The 16,981-nt window shown below is 52.3% G+C and overlaps 4 protein-coding genes across 5 annotated transcripts; 2 read left to right on the forward strand and 2 right to left on the reverse strand.

Annotated features, from left to right (window-relative positions):
* Window positions 1-391: 391 nt before the first annotated feature.
* Window positions 392-1,601, reverse strand: LOC120683386 (endochitinase A-like). Its single transcript, XM_039965465.1, has 2 exons — window positions 1,128-1,601; window positions 392-1,015 (listed from the first exon to the last, which is right to left on the reverse strand). The coding sequence occupies exons 1-2, from the start codon at window positions 1,567-1,569 to the stop codon at window positions 612-614; spliced, it is 846 nt and encodes a 281-aa protein (XP_039821399.1). The 5' UTR covers window positions 1,570-1,601; the 3' UTR covers window positions 392-611.
* A 1,690-nt stretch (window positions 1,602-3,291) lies between these two features.
* Window positions 3,292-4,552, reverse strand: LOC120683389 (endochitinase B-like). Its single transcript, XM_039965467.1, has 2 exons — window positions 4,019-4,552; window positions 3,292-3,926 (listed from the first exon to the last, which is right to left on the reverse strand). Exons 1-2 carry the CDS (start codon window positions 4,452-4,454, stop codon window positions 3,523-3,525), a joined length of 840 nt encoding a protein of 279 aa, XP_039821401.1. The 5' UTR covers window positions 4,455-4,552; the 3' UTR covers window positions 3,292-3,522.
* Window positions 4,553-6,931: 2,379 nt separating this feature from the next.
* LOC120683384 lies at window positions 6,932-9,666 on the forward strand. Its single transcript, XM_039965462.1, has 3 exons — window positions 6,932-7,095; window positions 8,333-8,851; window positions 8,938-9,666. The coding sequence occupies exons 1-3, from the start codon at window positions 7,002-7,004 to the stop codon at window positions 9,513-9,515; spliced, it is 1,191 nt and encodes a 396-aa protein (XP_039821396.1). The 5' UTR covers window positions 6,932-7,001; the 3' UTR covers window positions 9,516-9,666.
* A 4,414-nt stretch (window positions 9,667-14,080) lies between these two features.
* LOC120683412 lies at window positions 14,081-15,645 on the forward strand. 2 transcript variants are annotated; one of them, XM_039965489.1, is made up of 3 exons: window positions 14,081-14,279; window positions 14,434-14,934; window positions 15,026-15,645. In XM_039965489.1, exons 1-3 carry the CDS (start codon window positions 14,201-14,203, stop codon window positions 15,580-15,582), a joined length of 1,137 nt encoding a protein of 378 aa, XP_039821423.1. In that variant the 5' UTR covers window positions 14,081-14,200; the 3' UTR covers window positions 15,583-15,645. The 2 variants fall into 2 exon arrangements, with proteins under 2 accessions (XP_039821423.1, XP_039821424.1); XM_039965490.1 differs by having other exon boundaries at window positions 15,038-15,645.
* Window positions 15,646-16,981: the final 1,336 nt, after the last annotated feature.

Here is a 16,981-nt window from a genome sequence, read left to right on the forward strand (position 1 = left end):
GGACTAACTTTTACTGAAAACAGAAAGTTTATCATCCATATTTTTTTCTTTCACATGGAAAAAGTTCATATGCACGTGTCACATCTTGATTGGGCGGAAAATTTGAGTCATGGATGAGGAAAAAATTACCCAGAAAAATTGATCCACTGATTTGATTGTTCGGGGTAAAATTTTGTTGAGGGAATCAAAAAGTGAATTGGACGGTTTTATTTTGAAAAAAAAAACAGAATTGTGTCGAGAAGATGGAGGTCTGTTGGATCAAAGGATGGAGTTGGATCTAACGGCCTGCAATTCAGGTGCCTTCAGCCCTAAAATACCAGGAGCGTACGTAGACCAGAAGTAGAAGATATAGAAGAGGGGGAGGCACAAGCACGCACGCTATATTTGTAGATACTTGCTAATGCTGAGTGTCATTCCTGGCAAATCTGCATATATGTTACAAACTGCTTCGTTATTCAGGCTGCATAAACAGGCCCTGCGCCTGCATTATTGTTACTACTGCTAGTACTAGTACATAGTACATCTTCGTTAAACTCTGGTTTAACTTCAGGCGACAGGAGTATTCTTTATTCTTCACCAGCCACAAGCATGCATCGACGAAGTCGGCTCGTCTAGCAGGTGAGATTGTTCCCCGGCTCGACGCCGAGCTGCTGGCAGTACTGCCTGTAGTACCCCACCCTCGCGTTCATCTGCGCTTGGTTCTGCCCGTTGCACTCGAGGGCGCCATTGATGGCCCTGGTCGTCGCGCCGAACCCCTGCGGCATCACGCGGTGCACGTTGTTCATCCAGTACCAGAGCGCCGCCTTGAACGCGATCACGGCGTCCTGCGCCACCGCGTCCGGGTTCCGCAGCCCGTCGAAGCCGTTGTCCCTCCCGGCGGGCCCGTAGTTGTAGTTCCACGAGATCTGCAGCGGGCCGCGCCCGTAGTACTTCTTCCCCGCCGCGCACGGCCACTGCGTGTTGCTGGCATCGCAGTAGTTGTTGTTCTTGTTGATCTCGCTGATGTAGCAGAAATCTGTCGGTGTCCAGTCCAGCCGAGCTCCAAATCGATCAGCATGCATGATGATTCATATGTGGTTGAAAGATCACAGTGTGTGCAGTGGAGGAGGGTTATTCGATCAACTTACGCCCTGTCTCGTGCGTGACGTGCGCGAAGAAGGCGGCGATCTCGCGCTTGCCCTCGACCTCGGAGCCGCCGTGGGCGAAGCCGGAGTACTTGTTGGAGGCGCTCAGGAACGCGCTCCGCGTGTAGAAGTTCTTTCCCTCGCACCCGCCCCCGGCCTGGTTCTTGATGCCGTTGAAGAACGCGTCGGTGACGACGCTAGCCACGTTCGCGCCGCGGCCGCCGCTTCCGCCGCCGCCACCACCACCGCCTCCCGAGTAGCACGGGCCCGACCGGCATCCCTCGCCGCAGTAGGGGTCGCCCAGGCCGCAGTAGCCGTACTTGCTGCAGCAGTAGCCCGGCTGGCAGCCGCAGTTCTGCGCGGCGGCCGGCTCGGCGGCAGCGCAGAGGAGAGCTAGCGCGAGAGCCAGGACCGCCATGATCTTCGGCGCGCCTGCCGCACCCATACCGGATCAGTGCTTCAGCTTCCCACACTAGGTTCGCTGCTGTGTTGGGTGATCTGAGATGCCATGCCGATCTCGCTTTATATAGCGATGAGGCGGCGACTCGGTCCACCGTACATGCATCGACATCGACATGTACTCACAAGCTACTCCAACGTAGGTCAGATCTGTTGGATCGCCGCCATTGCTTGAATGCTCGGTGGAAAAATCCGCGCATGCTACCGGCTACGGCGCCGCTGCTTTTTCCAGTGATTTTTCGCGTCTGCCAAGACGATTGGCCGGCGGCATGATCTACCATACGTCCATACCGGGCAGCCGTATATTGTTGCTCGATTCGACGCATCTTGCTAATGCTAGCATGTGAGGGTTTAGTGGTGTGGTGCCTGATGCGTGTTCCACGAAATGGTCAAGTTAGATAGGAAGTGTGCGTGGAAGACTTCCAAGGTAGCTGCCGGGGATGGTGGTTAATATGGGCCACGCGCAAAGCCTACAGCGGTAGCATTCTTTTTTTTATTTAGTTCTTTCTAGATGACTCTTGGGAGATTTTTGTTCCATCTTAAGTTGGATGGATTTAGAAGATTTTTAGTGTTATATAGGATTTATTATGAATTTCATAATATTTCTTTGAGACGGGATCAGCTTCATGGGCCTTGGACTGAAACCATTTTCGCTTAATCTAAACCCCTTCAAAAAATATGGCAGGTCAAATTTGGGCTGTTGAAATTTGTGCCCACTACTAATAATAAAAGTCCGTATAAGAGCAACTCCAGCAGATCCTATAAATAACTCCAATCTAGGCTAAATAAAAAAGATGCAGTCCAATAGACTCTCTGTTAGACCCTCTAATATTGAAAGATCTCCAAATCCACTTCTCCGCCCTCCATTCTTAGAGGGTCTCTATTACAAGTTAGAATCGAATGATATTACTGAAATAGAAGTAAATTTAGAAGCTCCTAGAAAATAGAGGCGGCCCCCATTAAGGCATTTAGAGAATTTAACTTATGGGGTATGCTGGAGTTGCTCTAAGTAGTACAACGCTCATTTGACCGATGTGTGGCCATGTTCTCAAGGATATTGCGATTCTGAGTACCAGCTTCAGTTCCAAACTCCGTTCAGAAGATGCAACTCGACCAGTGTAACTCTTTTCCATGGTCAAGAAACTGAAGTCTCGTTGAAGCGTGGCTGCATCCATCACCTGCTCAAGATGTTGGATTCAAGCCCACCATGCAAGCCCAACCTGTTGATCAAGCTCCCTGTCAGAAAAAGAAGAATTACATCAATTATCCTATGCGAAACACAGACGGCCAGACTGAGCGAGGCCAACACAAGTTCAGAGATTGAAGAACGAGGACGACGTGCCCTTGTATTGGAATGTACAAGGCCAGGGTAATCGTGGACTGAGATTGCTTGTAAATTCAGTCACCTGACTAATAGCATCTCTCCTTTTTTTCCCCCATTTCTTCTTCTGATTAGCACGCTGCCGTTGTTCCAATCTCAGTCACTGAATGAAGGCATATGAAACTGACCATCCATTGGGTGGGTGCTTATCGTTCCTTTTCTTTTCGGCCTTTGCCTTTGTTAAATCTGAAAAAAAAATCTTAATTACTGATTTTTTTAAAAAAACTGATCAGCTAAAGGAAGGAGTCTTTTTTTTAAACGTAAAGGAGGGGGTCATTATTTCTGCTGTGGCCATTTACATGTACAAGCGAAACGCACGCAGCAATCTGCATGCTACATTACAAACTGCTTCGTTAATTATTCAGGTCGAATTAGCAGGCCCATCCCCTGCATTATTCTTACAACTACTAGTATGTGTACTTGTTACACTCCGGGTTCCATCACAGGCCGGCGACGACAACTGCACCCACTAAGAGTGTATGAATACCAAGTATTCCTTATTCCTTACTTACTTCTCAAGCCAAGCATGCATCCATGAACCCAAGCAATGCAAACACCTTAGCAGGTGAGGTTGCTCCCCGGGTCGACGCCGAGCTGCTGGCAGTACTGCCTGTAGTAGCCCACCCTCGCGTTCATCTTGTCGGGGTTGTCCCCGTTGCACTCGAGGGCGCCGTTGATGGCCCTGGTGGTGGCGCCGAACCCCTGCGGCATCACCCCGTGCACGTTGTTCATCCAGAACCAGAGCGCCGCCTTGAACGCGATCACGGGGTCCTGCGCCACCGCGCCCGGGTTCCCGAGCCCGTCGAAGCCGATGTCCCTCCCGGCGGGCCCGTAGTTGTAGTTCCACGAGATCTGCAGCGGGCCGCGCCCGTAGTACTTCTTCCCCTCCGCGCACGGCCACTGCGTCTTGCTCGCGTTGCAGTAGCTGTTGTCCTTGTTGATCTCGCTGATGTAGCAGAAATCTGCCGATCGGGTACCAAGCCATGCAAATGGGTTAGCTAGGTTCCAAATCGATCAGGATTCAGGAGTGTTGTCGGTTCCATCATCAACTTACGTCCGGTCTCGTGGGTGACGTGCGCGAAGAAGGCGGCGATCTCGCGCTTGCCGTCGTCCGCCGAGCCGCCGTGCGCGAAGTCGGCGTACGCGCCGGCGGCGTTCAGGAACGCGTCCCGCGAGTAGAAGCTGCTGCCCTCGCACCCGCCCCCGGCCTGGGACTTGATGCCGTTGAAGAACGCATCGGTGACGACGCTACCAACGTCCGCGCCGCTGCCGCCGCTGCTGCTGCCACTACTACCCTTGCAAGGGCCCGACCGGCACCCCTCGCCACAGTAGGGGTCGCCCAGGCCGCAGTAGCCGTACTTGCTGCAGCAGTAGCCCTCCTGGCAGCCGCAGTTCTGCGCGGCGGCCGGGCCGGCTGCGGCGCACAGGAGCACGAGCACGAGCCCGAGCGCCAGCGCCGCCGTCAGGGTCGTCGGCGCCCGGTCCGCCATGCTGGCGATGGCCAGCGCTTGCTTCACCTCCTGATCGACACGAAGTACCCCCCTTGTTGCTGCGGTGCAGCTAGCTAGCTACTAGATCGTGTGCTGCGACTTGCGAGGTGCCGAGGTGATTGGAGATGGCATGCTAATGCCGCCTTTTATAGGGATCAGCAGTGCGCCCATCTCCTCGACGCATGGAGTTGAGCGGCTGCCACGTGGATTCGGGCATAGCCGCCTGCCGCCTCGCCCGCGCGCATTTTGGTATGGTTTCTTGGTGGAAAATTGCGTTGCTCGCCTAACGGCGCTGGCACAGCACAGGGGGCAGCCAGGGGGCCTCCTAATACGCGCGCGCGGCAGGAGCCAAAGTAGCAAACGATTTCCGACAAGACATATATTTTCTTTTTTAGTCAACTGAACATATACGACATAAGTGGAGTATGAGTCATTTCCTTTATTCCTTTTCCGGCTTTCCGCACACTGACCAGGACATGTGCATTTTCTTTCCGTGCCCAGCGTGGTTCGACCGTGACCAACCCACCGTGCCTATCCAAATCATATACATAATTTAGATACATAATAAATTTATAAATAAAAATATACACAAATATTTTAATAAAAATTATTTATACAACAAAATTATGTAAAAATAATAATACTGAACATATTTGTATAGCAAGCTTATATACATAATTTTTATAGAAACAAAATGTATAATAAACTTTGTTGAGAATAACAAATAAAATTGGAGAAAAAGTTGTGCAAATGCAACACTAAAAAATTGTAGATATAACTTATGCAGAAAAGATGTAAAACTTGAGCAAAAAAAAAGGTTAGAAAAGTTTTTCTAATAGACAAAGTTATCTAAGTTATATTTATAACTTTTTTAGGACAATACAATTTTCAGATTAATATAATATCAAAAAGAGAAAAAAAGAAAATGGATAAAAGTAGGGAAAAAAAGTAGGCCTCACCACGTGACCTGACGGCCAGTGTCGCGTCTCTGCGGATACGCGCTCCCCTGCAGAATGAAAAATCGTTGGTGGAGCCCACCCATGTGAAGGCTGGTCGCGAATCGAGCGCCAGAACGCATGCTAGCGCTCGCACGCGGAATTGGATTTCCGGGCAGCCAGCCGCACAACGTTGCTCCGTGTTCCACAACCTGACAGAAATGGTCAGGCGAGGAAGGAAGACTTCCAGGATCGATGCCGGTGATAGCGGCAGCCTAATTTGGACCGAACGCACACTTTCCTATACTTTTCAAATGGAGGCAGCTCCCATGGGCCGGCCTTGGGCTAAACAATGATATAATGGGCTCATTGGGCCGGGACGCCTCCGTTGGAGAAGGCAGGCCGAAGCTGAGATGTAAAGTTTTGGTGCCCACTAAGGGCCTGCTTCTGTATCTCAAAAAAAGAACTAAGGGCCTGCTTCCAGATAGATACTGGATTGGGCTCGGATGGCCTGCGTCCGACCAAGTTCAAGCAGCACACACGGATGCTACTGCTGAAAGCTAGCGAAAAAAAGATGAAAACCATCCCCTCCTCCAGCTCGAGCAGACCAAGGAGCTCAAACGTCCGTCCTTATATTGCCACTGCATCCATTGTTCATGTAAGTTTTTTGTGGACCAATTGATCCGACGTCTCTTTTGATTGTAGGCTCGATACTTCTCGCTGCTCTATGGTGTTTGCGGCTTGGGGCTCTGGACACCAGATAGTACTATTGCTGTATAAAACGCTTGCAGTTTCCTCGACAGAACGGGGGGGAAAAGGAATCCTATCCCAACCTCCCGGAAGGCAGCCGAGTTCTGTGACAACTCGTAACTGCTGCGGCCACGCTCCTGCCTGCATAATCGAGTCAAAGCCCATGTGAGCACCAACCTGATCGGGCACCCTGTCACCATGAAAAAAAGAGAGTCCAGATCAGGCATCCCGTCAGAATAGAAGAACCCGATCGAGTACACTCTGGCGCGAACACAGAGCCGACACGGGCAATTAAGCTCCCCCGCCCGCTTCCTCCAATCGAGGGCAGAAAACTAATCGCCGACGAAGACCCGACCCCCCCCCCCTGCCGGAGCGCCCCGCCGCCGCCACGTCGCCGCGCGAAGGGGGCAGAGGAATCCTCCCCGGCTCCAACGGCCATGCGCGCAGCAGAGGCGCCACGTGATCGCGCGCGTTCCAGAGAGACGTTCCAGTCGCGCACCGCACCAGATGGAGCCTGCCTTGCCGGCTTCCGCGTTCGAGCCAGGCCGGGGTGCCATGGCATGGCCATGGCGCCCTCTCGTGCGCGCGCGCCGATCCGGCGCGTTCCGCGGCGCCCGATCGGAGGTTTATTCCGTTCGCGCGCGGATCGAGGCGAGCCAAGGCGCGGGCGCACGCACCGCGCGCAGGGCGCTGCCGCCTGGCGGCTCCGCCTATAAGTGGGGCGGTTGAGCTCCGTCCCGGGTGAGCACCCGCTCGAGAGTAGTAATAGTAGTTTCCAAGCTCCACTTTCAAAAGAAAAGAAAAGGTTTGGGAAGCCCGAGCACCGGCGTGCGTCCGAGGTTACGAGAGGGGATAACCGGAGATGGCGATCGATAGGCGGTGCGCGCGCCGCGGCGCGCTGGTGGTCCTGCTCGTCTGCGCGGTGGCGGCGCGGGCTGTGTCGGCCGTCGGCGACGGTGAGAGCCCTCTGAACTGAAGCTGCGTTATCATAAGCTGTTCCTGATTGGCTGATTGGCATGATTGCGTGATCAATCAGCACGTCAACGTAGCGGCATTGTTGCTATGCTTAGTTGCTATACTTAGTTGGTTACTGTTAATGATAACATTATGTTAAGCTGTGGTTAGCTTCTCACTGTTAATGATACTGTCACTAATCTTTAAGACTGTTATTGATAGCATTGTTGTTAATATAAGCTGTGGTTATTAGCTGCTGACTGTTGCTGATAGTGTCACTGATCTTTAAGTTGTTTAGTAAAAGTAGCAACAGTACCTGCACAAATGTGGTGTACATGTAGTGTCGATTCAGGGCCAGTTTAGTTACCGAAAATTTTTGGGCAAAAATTTTTTAGCACTCTCTACAACACTAATTAGGAGTAGATTACGTAGATTTAGGGCCAGTTTAGTTAACTTTGTTACAGCTCCATTTTCCTGACCGTTCAATATCTGCCAGTATACCGTAGATTACGTGTATCAGAAGCTTCAGCTATGACAAATGTCTTTGTCTTGCTAGATCCCCCGCCCCCTCATTTTACTCTTAAGTTACAAATGAGAAATGGGCCATATGTGAAACATTTCCTTGTTTAAAAAGTGGCAACCACCCATTTGACAGAAGCACAACATGATGCTTTGCATAAAGTATAGAAATAAATGGCACAAAAAAAGGGTTCAGCATATTCTTGAATCGGTTCATGTGGGCTGAATTTTCAGTTTTTTCTTAGAAAGAAACTGGCTTCGTTGACTTGTCAGTTAAAGGTTCCCAAAGATATCAGGGCTCTGCTGTCTCACGTGCGTAGGAATATGTATGTCAGAGAAGCAGAACGTTCTGTTTGACTAGTACTAGTATTTTACAAAATCAGAATCTCATCATGTGGAGATCTGGTTGCTGCCTCCTGATCTTGCAACATAGGGTAAGACCGTAAGAACGATTTCCAACGGCCCTCTCTTGTCGGTCGTGGATCGATCGTGGTTGGATGGGATGGGATTGTTTGAGGCCATCACCACATGCACGCATCTGTATGTATGGTTCAGCTTGCTCAATCATCTTTCCTGTCTGGTGCCGACATGCTTGCGATAATGCATGGTAACCTACATGAAGTCGTGATGCTGATCAGCTATCCAGACCAGTGCATAATCAGCATAGAGATCCATGATCATGTTTTGGCCCTGACACGTCACACGTCACGTGCTGCGCAGGCCCGCTGATGAACGGCAACTTCGAGTACCCGCCGAACCAGTCCCAGATGAGCGGTTCGTCGGTGACGGGGGAGAACGCGATCCCGTACTGGAAGACCACGGGCACCATGGACTACATCGCGTCCGGGCAGCAGCAGGGGGACATGGTCCTGACGGTGCCGGAGGGCGCGCACGCCCTGCGCCTCGGCAGCGACGCCTCCGTCCAGCAGCAGCTCAGCGTCACGCGGGGCGCCTACTACTCCATCACCTTCCGCGCGTCGCGCACCTGCGCCCAGGACGAGAAGCTGAGCCTGGAGGTCGTCCCCGTCACCGGCTACCCGGCCCAGGCCGGCGAGCTCCCCATCCAGACGGTCTACACCAGCTGCGGCTGGGACTCCTACTCCTGGGCCTTCAAGGCCGAGGCCGGCATCGTGTCCTTCGCCATCCGCCACCCCCACGAGGAGGAAGAAGACCCCGCGTGCGGCCCCATCATCGACGCCATCGCCATCAAGACGATCTCCCAGCCACAGCCCACCCAGGGTAACTAAGCCACATTAATTGATAAAAGGATTGCCCTGCTGTGAACCATGAAATAAACTTCACCACTGATGCTTCTTCCTGAACAGACAACATGCTGGCGAACGGCGACTTCGAGGAGGGCCCGTACATCCCGCCGGACACCATGTCGGGGGTGATGGTGCCGCCGATGGACGAGGACGACGTCTCGCCGCTGCCGGGGTGGAAGATCATGTCGTACAAGAAGGTGGTCAACTACGTGGACGCGGCGCACTTCGCGGTGCCGCGCGGCGCGCGCGCCGTCGAGCTGGTGTCCGGCGTGGAGACCGCGCTGGTGCAGGAGGTGCACGCCACCGTGGAAGGGGGCTGGTACAGGCTGGAGTTCTCGGTCGGGGACGCGGCCAACGGGTGCGGGGCGTCGTCCGACTACTCGCCGTCGCCCGGGATGAAGGTGAAGGCGATCGCGGGGTCGGCCGAGACCACCGTGGGCGTCGACTTCCGGGGCGCCGGCGGCTCCACGCGCGGGAAGCTCGAGTTCCAGGCCACCACGAGCCCCACCAGGGTGGTGTTCGTCAGCCAGGACTACCACACCAAGTCCGACAACAGCGGCACGCTCTGCGGGCCCCTCGTGGACGACGTCTCGCTCGTCGCCATCGCGCAGCCGTCCGCTCGCCGGCTGCTTCTCTAATCTAATCTCTAGGGCGCGCAAGATGAGTTTACGGTTACGGCCGGTTGTACTCCTGCAGGGATGAGTCTCCTATGTAGCAGACTCACTCGCTGCCGTGTAGGCCCGAGTGCAATGGGCCTGCAATACTGCAGAGGACTCTTGTACTAGTATATTATTTGTGTTCCGGCCTTCTTCTTTTTTTTTTTTTTTGGTTGAGTTCCACTTTTTGTTGGATCGAAGCTCGATACATATGATCTAAGGTTCGTTGTATTACATGGTGCTTACTTGAAAAAAGGATGCAAATTGCAAATTGGATTAAGCTCCGTTTATGCAAACGTCAAATCTACTGCAGGTTTCGCTGCCATATAAAAGCACAAACTTCCAAGAACTATGTGTTCATTTAACATCTTCGACCACTTAACCTTCAATTTTATAACTCCGGATTCGGAAAACGATTTTGAGACTAGTTTTGGCACTTATGCACCCAATTGTCACTAGGGTTGCCATGCATTATACCTATGCTCCCCTCTCAGACCTTAACATTGTTTTTACAGTCGACAGAACTTAGATGAACTCACAATCGACCGGACTTAGATGAACTCACAATCGACCGCCCGCCCGCAGAGGTGCAACATGGTGGGTCCCATGCATACGTGATTATCCCTTCTCATCCTCTTCGAGCGGCTAGCCTCTCTCCATCCCCTTTCCTCTTTGTCTCTCATTCTCCTTTTGCTCTGGATCTGACTCCGGCTGGGGTTGCTCTGCTCCGCTCCCAGGGCGAGTGGCACGGCTGCAGGCTTCGAGTGGCCCGCTCACCAGCGGCGGCGATGACAATGGCGAGCTCCCCGGGGCAGCGGCTTTTTTTCTTCTTTTCTCTTTTGTTTTTGGATGACTTTTACAAAACTTTTCCCAAACTTTTTTTAGTTATGGATGCAAAAGTTTTTCTTTATTTTTTTCAATTTTTCTCAAAACTATCTATTCCAAATTTTTTCTTTTCTTTCTCCAAAATATTTTTCTTAAAATGTTTCTCTAGAAAATTTTTGTCAGAAAATACTAAGAAAAGAAGAAAGATGGTCGTAAGATCGCTGTAGGGAGCCCTCTCCCTACCTCCCGCTTCTGGGATGTAAGCAACAAAATAATTGGCAATTCTTGCTTGCACCCTAAGACATGTAATCATTTTTTTGTTATTAATAATATATGGGTAAAATATAGTAGCCAACCCTTAAACTTGTTTAATTATATATCAGATAGGTCTCACAACATTTAATTTATTGACCCATAATCCTAAACTTGTTAGTTATACCACTCAATATGGGGGGGGGGGGGGGGGGTTATATTTGAAGGATGGATATATGTCACTGGCTAGCTGTATAGCTATACAAAAGAAACTCAAAACACTTCAGAGTGGCCAAAATGTCTTGAAACCATCGTGGCTCATGCTAGTTTTGTGGTGATTTGTCGAAGCCAAATTTTACACTGCGAAATATGCCACATCTAATAAGAGCCGCATAGGTAAGCGTAGTCTTAGAATTTTGTCAAACTGAGCCACATGACACGTGTAGAGCATCAGCCCCCCAAGTCAACCAGACAGCCGAAATCTACATGACTCTGTTATGGACCTGGATATCTGGGAAGGGAGAGATAGAAGAATTTGAGAGATTTTGGGGAAGAACTGAGCAAGAACACGAAGAACTCGAGGAGAGAGAAGGAAGGGGATTCGAATGTTCAGTTATCTTCTTCCATCGCTGATCCCTTGTCCAATCCAGTAGTACATATACATGCCCGACATGGGCCAACTCACTCTGGGCTCAGCCCAACACGAAAAAGAGCACGCAGGCCCATAGATAACCCAACACATTGATCCTAATACCGGCCCAAGGCCTGGGTCATGACATTCTCCCCTCCTTAAGCAACAGCTTGCCCTCAAGCTGTGAATCGGCAAGCATGTCTCACCGTAAAGAATATCACATGATTCCTTCCTTTGAGACTGGAGCCTTCATGGGTCTTCGATCATCAAATTGTAGAAGCGAAATTCAGTAATGATATTACCTGTACTCCTAGGAGCTGTCAAACTGTTGCATGTTTGTCCTTCCACCTGTAATACTAGCAGCTTGGACTGCGATGGTGTAGGGACTGCAAATAGCAATGACTGAACAAGCAAATAGTCCATTGCAAGTTTCCTCAGTTTCATGTCAATTGCTTGACTGAGTATGCACCAAACTAAAGCACCAAACTGAATGGGCCAACTTGGTTGAGACAGTAACCATGTAGACTCAAGATGCTTTGTTAGGAGGACACTGCTGACATTGTCACTCATTTGTAAGACTTCAGATCTAGCAAATTGAAGCATGGGACTACCAGAATTACTATGCTTCAGCCACATCTCTTGTTTGTTCAATAATGCTCGAGCAATCTGATCATTTGAATGCACAGCCACATTTTCTGAAGAATAGGCCAACCATGCCATGTGCAAACTGAATCTAGGCCACATCAGTAGGACTCCATATACAAATACAAAGCAATAGAGGTCAATGTCCAGCACCTTCTTGTTCTTTGTATTTGCAGTTGCAAAGATGTAGTCTCTGAAATACTCTGAGTGTTGTAGTAGTTGCAGGACAACAAATATACATCCATCAGCTGTATAATGCAAAAGACTGTTGTTTGCCTGACATAGAAAAAAAAATCACGGGAGACCATTTCTTCATCCATTGAGATATCACCATCAACTGTAAACCACCTCTCCAAAGGCATGCATACTTATTGAACTTATGCTCATCTGAACTCCATGCCAAAACAGGTGGTGGCCAAGGAATTTTCCCATGAATGCATAAAGAATTGGCTCTGTGCTTCGATATCTTGTAGTCATCATAATGTAACTTCTCAGAAATGCACCGAGCAGGTCCTTCCATTAGCCATTTGTGATAAAGCAAACACACACTAGCTGTGTTGCTAAGCACAAGGAGCTCTCTGATTCTACCATGTAGCAACTTCATCTTGCACTTTCTGATTAAGCAGCAAAACAACGTTGAAAGGAACCTGTCCAAATGCACAGGTGGAGGCCATGGGGGCTTGAGCAGCAACTCTACTTTTTCCTTGCCCTCGCACAGTGCAACAAGCTCCATCAGCAACCATCTCACGTCATCAGGAAGATTAGGATTTGCTCTATCCTTTAACAGTAACTGAATGTACTTATGATAACTCCCAAGCAATTCACTGCAATGTGTCCCGCAATCATTATTGAGCTGACAATGGAGGGACCTCATCTTGCACTCCCTCTCTGAACAACAAAACACCATTGACAGTAATTTTTCCAACTGCACAGGAGGTGGCCATGGTGGCCTTTGCTGCACCCGAGCCCAGCCACAACTGAATGGCGACCAGAAAATGAAGCATAGCCAGATTGACTCAGAAAGCAAAGTGTTGCTATCCTGCTCAGGAAAAGGCCAAGGAACTGCTGGATTCGGCTCAGCCAGTATCTCAAGCAACATGCAATCCTCAGGAACATCAGTGGCAACCGCAACCGGAACAGCACCAATCGAGTGAGGATAACATCTGGTAATGTACCTGATTAGCTTGCTCTCGAGTGTGCAAACCTTGTGAACGCCAAGTGGGCAGACAACTGAGCACAAAGTCGGGGTGATGCTGCAGTTGTGACATTGCATCGAACATGTTGTGGGCAAGACATTGGGGACCTTATCTTCTGCGCCCAGAGCACCCTGAGCACGTAGTCGGTGATGAACTTGATGTACTGGCTCATGAGGGCACCGTTGATGCCGACAAGCGCGGCAGGGAGCGTGTAGCCGAACTCGCGCTCGATGTCGACGGCGTCGGCGACGATCTCGCGGATGCGGGCCTCGTACAGCTTGTTGTGGAGGCGGAGCGGCCTGGCGGCGGCGACGAGGATGGTGAAGGAGGCCGCGGCCGGATACGACGCTGGTCTTCCCACTGACGTAGATGCAGACACCGAGGCTCCACATGAGACGCACCTGCGGGTCTCCGTCCGCCTGTGCGGGAGGAGCGGCTTACATGAGACGCACCTGCGGCTCCCCAGGCGCCTGCGTGGGAGGAGTGACGGGGGTGGGCGCAGGGGCTGGCGACGAGCCCGGCACAAGGGGGGCAGAGGCGTCGATGTTGTGCGTGAGGATGGGGAAGGCGAAACTCCTTCCATGTGGTTCCGCACGGCATGACCTGCAGCTCCCGAGGTGGTGGATGTCGTGGGCGAAGGAGCTCCAAACAGGACGGCCATGTGATCACGCGCGCGGCGTCAGTTCAGTCGCGCCGCCCCCAGTCACACCCTGCCGAGGAAGCCCGATCGGGCATTCCTTTTCCCATCGCACCGCCGCGCTCCAGGGGAGCCAGGACCGCCGACGATGCCCCGCGCCGCGCCAACCACCTCGATCGTGGAAGCGCCCACGGACCCGGCGCGCATTCCGCTAGGGCCTAGGGGCGGCCTGATGAAGACGCACACGCATGCACCTGGCCAGGCCAACTTGGCCGCCATGATTGGGGGATTCCAACGGCGAGATTCTTTGCGCGGCGCGTCTCCCCCTATAAGTGGAAACTAGAAACCTGCAGCCATCGCCACGAACAGCGTTCATTGGTAGCAACTACTAGCATCTACCTGCCATCTGGGGAGGGGCTTACAGTTTTCAGAGTTCGGAGTGTCTGCTTGGGCAGGGAGGGGAAAGCTGGTCGAGAGAAGCGAGATGGCGGGGAACGTCCGCCGCGCTGCGGTGTTCTTGGCCGTCTGCCTGGCGGCTCGGGCGGCAGCGGCGATCCAGGATGGTGAGACCTTGCATCATTCCGAGTTGCGTTTCGTGAACTCTTCTGCTCAGGAGCCAGTATGCTGTAGCAATTTAGCTTTCGTTTCGTCACTACTATAATGTTCGGGGCTCGTCTCCTTCATTCAATCCTAAAAGTGGGGTTGCATGCTCGTCAGGCTTGCTGCCGAATGGCAACTTCGAGCAGGTGCCGCCCAAGTCGCAGCTCAACGGCACGAGGTTGATGGGGCGCTACGCGATCCCGCACTGGGAGATCTCCGGGTTCGTCGAGTACATCGGCTCGGGCCAGAAGCAGGGCGACATGCTCCTGCCGGTGCCGGAGGGCGCCTACGCCGTGCGGCTGGGCAACGAGGCCTCCATCCGGCAGCAGCTGACGGACTTGGCCCCGCGAACGCACTACTCCATCACCTTCAGCGCGGCGCGCACCTGCGCCCAGGCCGAGCAGCTCAACGTCACGGTCGCCCCGGAGTCGGACATCCTCCCCATCCAGACGGTCTACACCAGCAGCGGCTGGGACTCCTACTCCTGGGCCTTCGAGGCCACCGGCAGCGTCGCGTCCTTCATCGTCCACAACCCCGGCGTCTCCGAGGACCCGGCCTGCGGCCCCCTCATCGACTTGTTCGCCATCAAGACCCTGCCGCCTCCTAAGAGCAGCACGAGTAAGGACCGATCCTATCCTATACCCTCATCCGATCGATAAGTCGAAAGCTGCATGCCATGAGTGCGCGCGCGCAAAAGAAACTCACCAAGCTCCTGGCACAGATAACCTGCTGAAGAACGGGGACTTCGAGGAGGGCCCCTACATCTTCCCCAACACGCCGTGGGGGGTGCTGGTGCCGCCCCTGGACTTGGACGACTACTCGCCGCTGTCCCCGTGGATGGTCCTGTCGTCCACCAAGTCGGTCAAGTACGTGGACGCGCCGCGCCACGTGGTGCCGCGCGGCGCCCGCGCCGTGGAGCTGGTGTCCGGCGTGGAGGCCGCGCTGGTGCAGGACGTGGCCACCGTGCCCAGGCGGCCCTACAGGCTGGAGTTCTCGGCGGGGGACGCCGGCGACGGCTGCGCGGGCGCCATGGCCGTCCAGGCGTACGCGGGGCGCGGGAGCGTGCGGGTGCCGTACCAGTCCCGGGGCAAGGGCGGGCACACGCGCGGCGCGCTCGAGTTCACGGCGGCCGCCAACCAGACGCGGGTGGTGTTCGTCAGCATGGCCTACAACATGAAGCCCGACGGCACGCTTTGCGGGCCCGTCGTCGACGACGTCTCGCTCGTCTGCACCCGCAAGCGCGCCGCGCGCCGCCTGCTGCTGTGAAACTACTAATGAACATGATTCATTATTCAATGGTTCGTGTGAACGGCTGTGAGTGTGCTTGAATTCTTGAGCGAAACCAATGAATTTGATTCTTTCTCGGTGTAAATTTACAGTTCGATTTGTATTATGGACAGAACCACCGGATGCGCTCAAAACAACAAGATGAACAGTTTGAGATTCAGACTTGTTGTAGCAGCCCTGGTGCATATGCTTTGCTTTTCCATGTGCTAGAATGCTTGTGTACATTGAACCATATTTCGGAGTGCAGGAGTTATCTCATGTTCTATTGAAGATTGAAGTGCCTTTATATAAAATCACATAAAGCTTCAACGAAAAAGCAGTGTTAGGCCAATATCAATAGAAGTGTCATATACGAGTGTCATGAGCATTAAATATCACATTAGCAGATTTACTAACATAACAGAGTCATTTATGTGGACAGAGGAGGGAGAGTTTCACGAGATGAGAGATAAGTGTTGTCACCATGACACTCCTCGGGCACAATTACCAAGTTTTCATTAGTAACTGTGGATGACACTCCCTACTAAACTGGCCTTATACACATGGAAGCATATTTATTAGGATTGGATCGGCAATCAAACCGCTAGCGTGCTCGGTTCACTGGTTCATTAATCTGACCGGTTGAACCGCCGGTTCAAAACGCTTCAAATAGATTAAATTTAAGCATACAACACAAAGCACAAAGTGGTGCAGTGGTAACTTCCTTGGCTTGAAACAGATTAAGTTTGAGCATACAACACAAAGCACAAAGTGGTGCAGTGGTAACTTCCTTGGCTTCAAACGATCCCCTGTCCACCTACTTTTGCCCATTTAATACCCCGCACGCACCCCTCTCCCTCGCGTTCCTCTCCCTGGCTCGGCTCATGGCCGGTTTTCTTCGGTTCACTTGAATAAAAACCATCTGGTTTTCCGTAAAAACCCGGTTCAACCGCCGGACCGACCGGTCCGGTCCGGTCCTAATAACTGGGCACGGAAGTAGTTCCTCTGCAGTACTATTTACTACAGTGTAGGCCCCACTACACTCGGGGGTGGCACTGAGCCTAAACAATTCTGCGGGGAGAATGGCGGCGGCGGGCGGGAGGAGCTGAAGAGACGAGGCCCATAAAACAAAAGGGTTATATGAAACTATTGAGAACCAAACAAGAGTTCTAAGGACCTATTTGGGAAGGCTCCGGCTCCTTGCAAAAAGGGTGGAGCCGGAGCTGGAGTTGGTGGAGCTGGTTTTTTGGCTCCACCGGCTCCACCTTCTCGCAGGCAAAGCTGCTGCTCCATCTTCTCACAAACTACAGTATGGAGCTGCTCCACTTCTAGAGCATTTGGTAGGGCTCCAGCTAGAGGAGCTGGAGATGGAGCCCTGCCAAACAGGCCCTAAATGCAA

The sequence above is a fragment of the Panicum virgatum genome, chromosome 7N (genome assembly GCF_016808335.1).
Source record: "Panicum virgatum strain AP13 chromosome 7N, P.virgatum_v5, whole genome shotgun sequence".
NCBI classification, from domain to species: domain Eukaryota; kingdom Viridiplantae; phylum Streptophyta; class Magnoliopsida; order Poales; family Poaceae; genus Panicum; species Panicum virgatum.

Excerpts from the sequence above, each read along its gene's own strand:
- LOC120683412 (XM_039965489.1), top strand. The coding sequence starts at position 14,201 with ATGGCGGGGAACGTCCGCCGCGCTGCGGTGTTCTTGGCCGTCTGCCTG. Across the intron at positions 14,280-14,433 it reads GGCAGCGGCGATCCAGGATG|GCTTGCTGCCGAATGGCAAC; the intron begins GTGAGACCTTGC and ends CATGCTCGTCAG. Across the intron at positions 14,935-15,025 it reads GCCTCCTAAGAGCAGCACGA|CTCCTGGCACAGATAACCTG; the intron begins GTAAGGACCGAT and ends AAACTCACCAAG.
- LOC120683389 (XM_039965467.1), bottom strand. The coding sequence starts at position 4,454 with ATGGCGGACCGGGCGCCGACGACCCTGACGGCGGCGCTGGCGCTCGGG. Across the intron at positions 3,927-4,018 it reads CGTCACCCACGAGACCGGAC|ATTTCTGCTACATCAGCGAG; the intron begins GTAAGTTGATGA and ends CCCGATCGGCAG.
- LOC120683384 (XM_039965462.1), top strand. The coding sequence starts at position 7,002 with ATGGCGATCGATAGGCGGTGCGCGCGCCGCGGCGCGCTGGTGGTCCTG. Across the intron at positions 7,096-8,332 it reads TGTGTCGGCCGTCGGCGACG|GCCCGCTGATGAACGGCAAC; the intron begins GTGAGAGCCCTC and ends CGTGCTGCGCAG. Across the intron at positions 8,852-8,937 it reads CCAGCCACAGCCCACCCAGG|ACAACATGCTGGCGAACGGC; the intron begins GTAACTAAGCCA and ends CTTCCTGAACAG.
- LOC120683386 (XM_039965465.1), bottom strand. The coding sequence starts at position 1,569 with ATGGGTGCGGCAGGCGCGCCGAAGATCATGGCGGTCCTGGCTCTCGCG. Across the intron at positions 1,016-1,127 it reads CGTCACGCACGAGACAGGGC|ATTTCTGCTACATCAGCGAG; the intron begins GTAAGTTGATCG and ends GGACACCGACAG.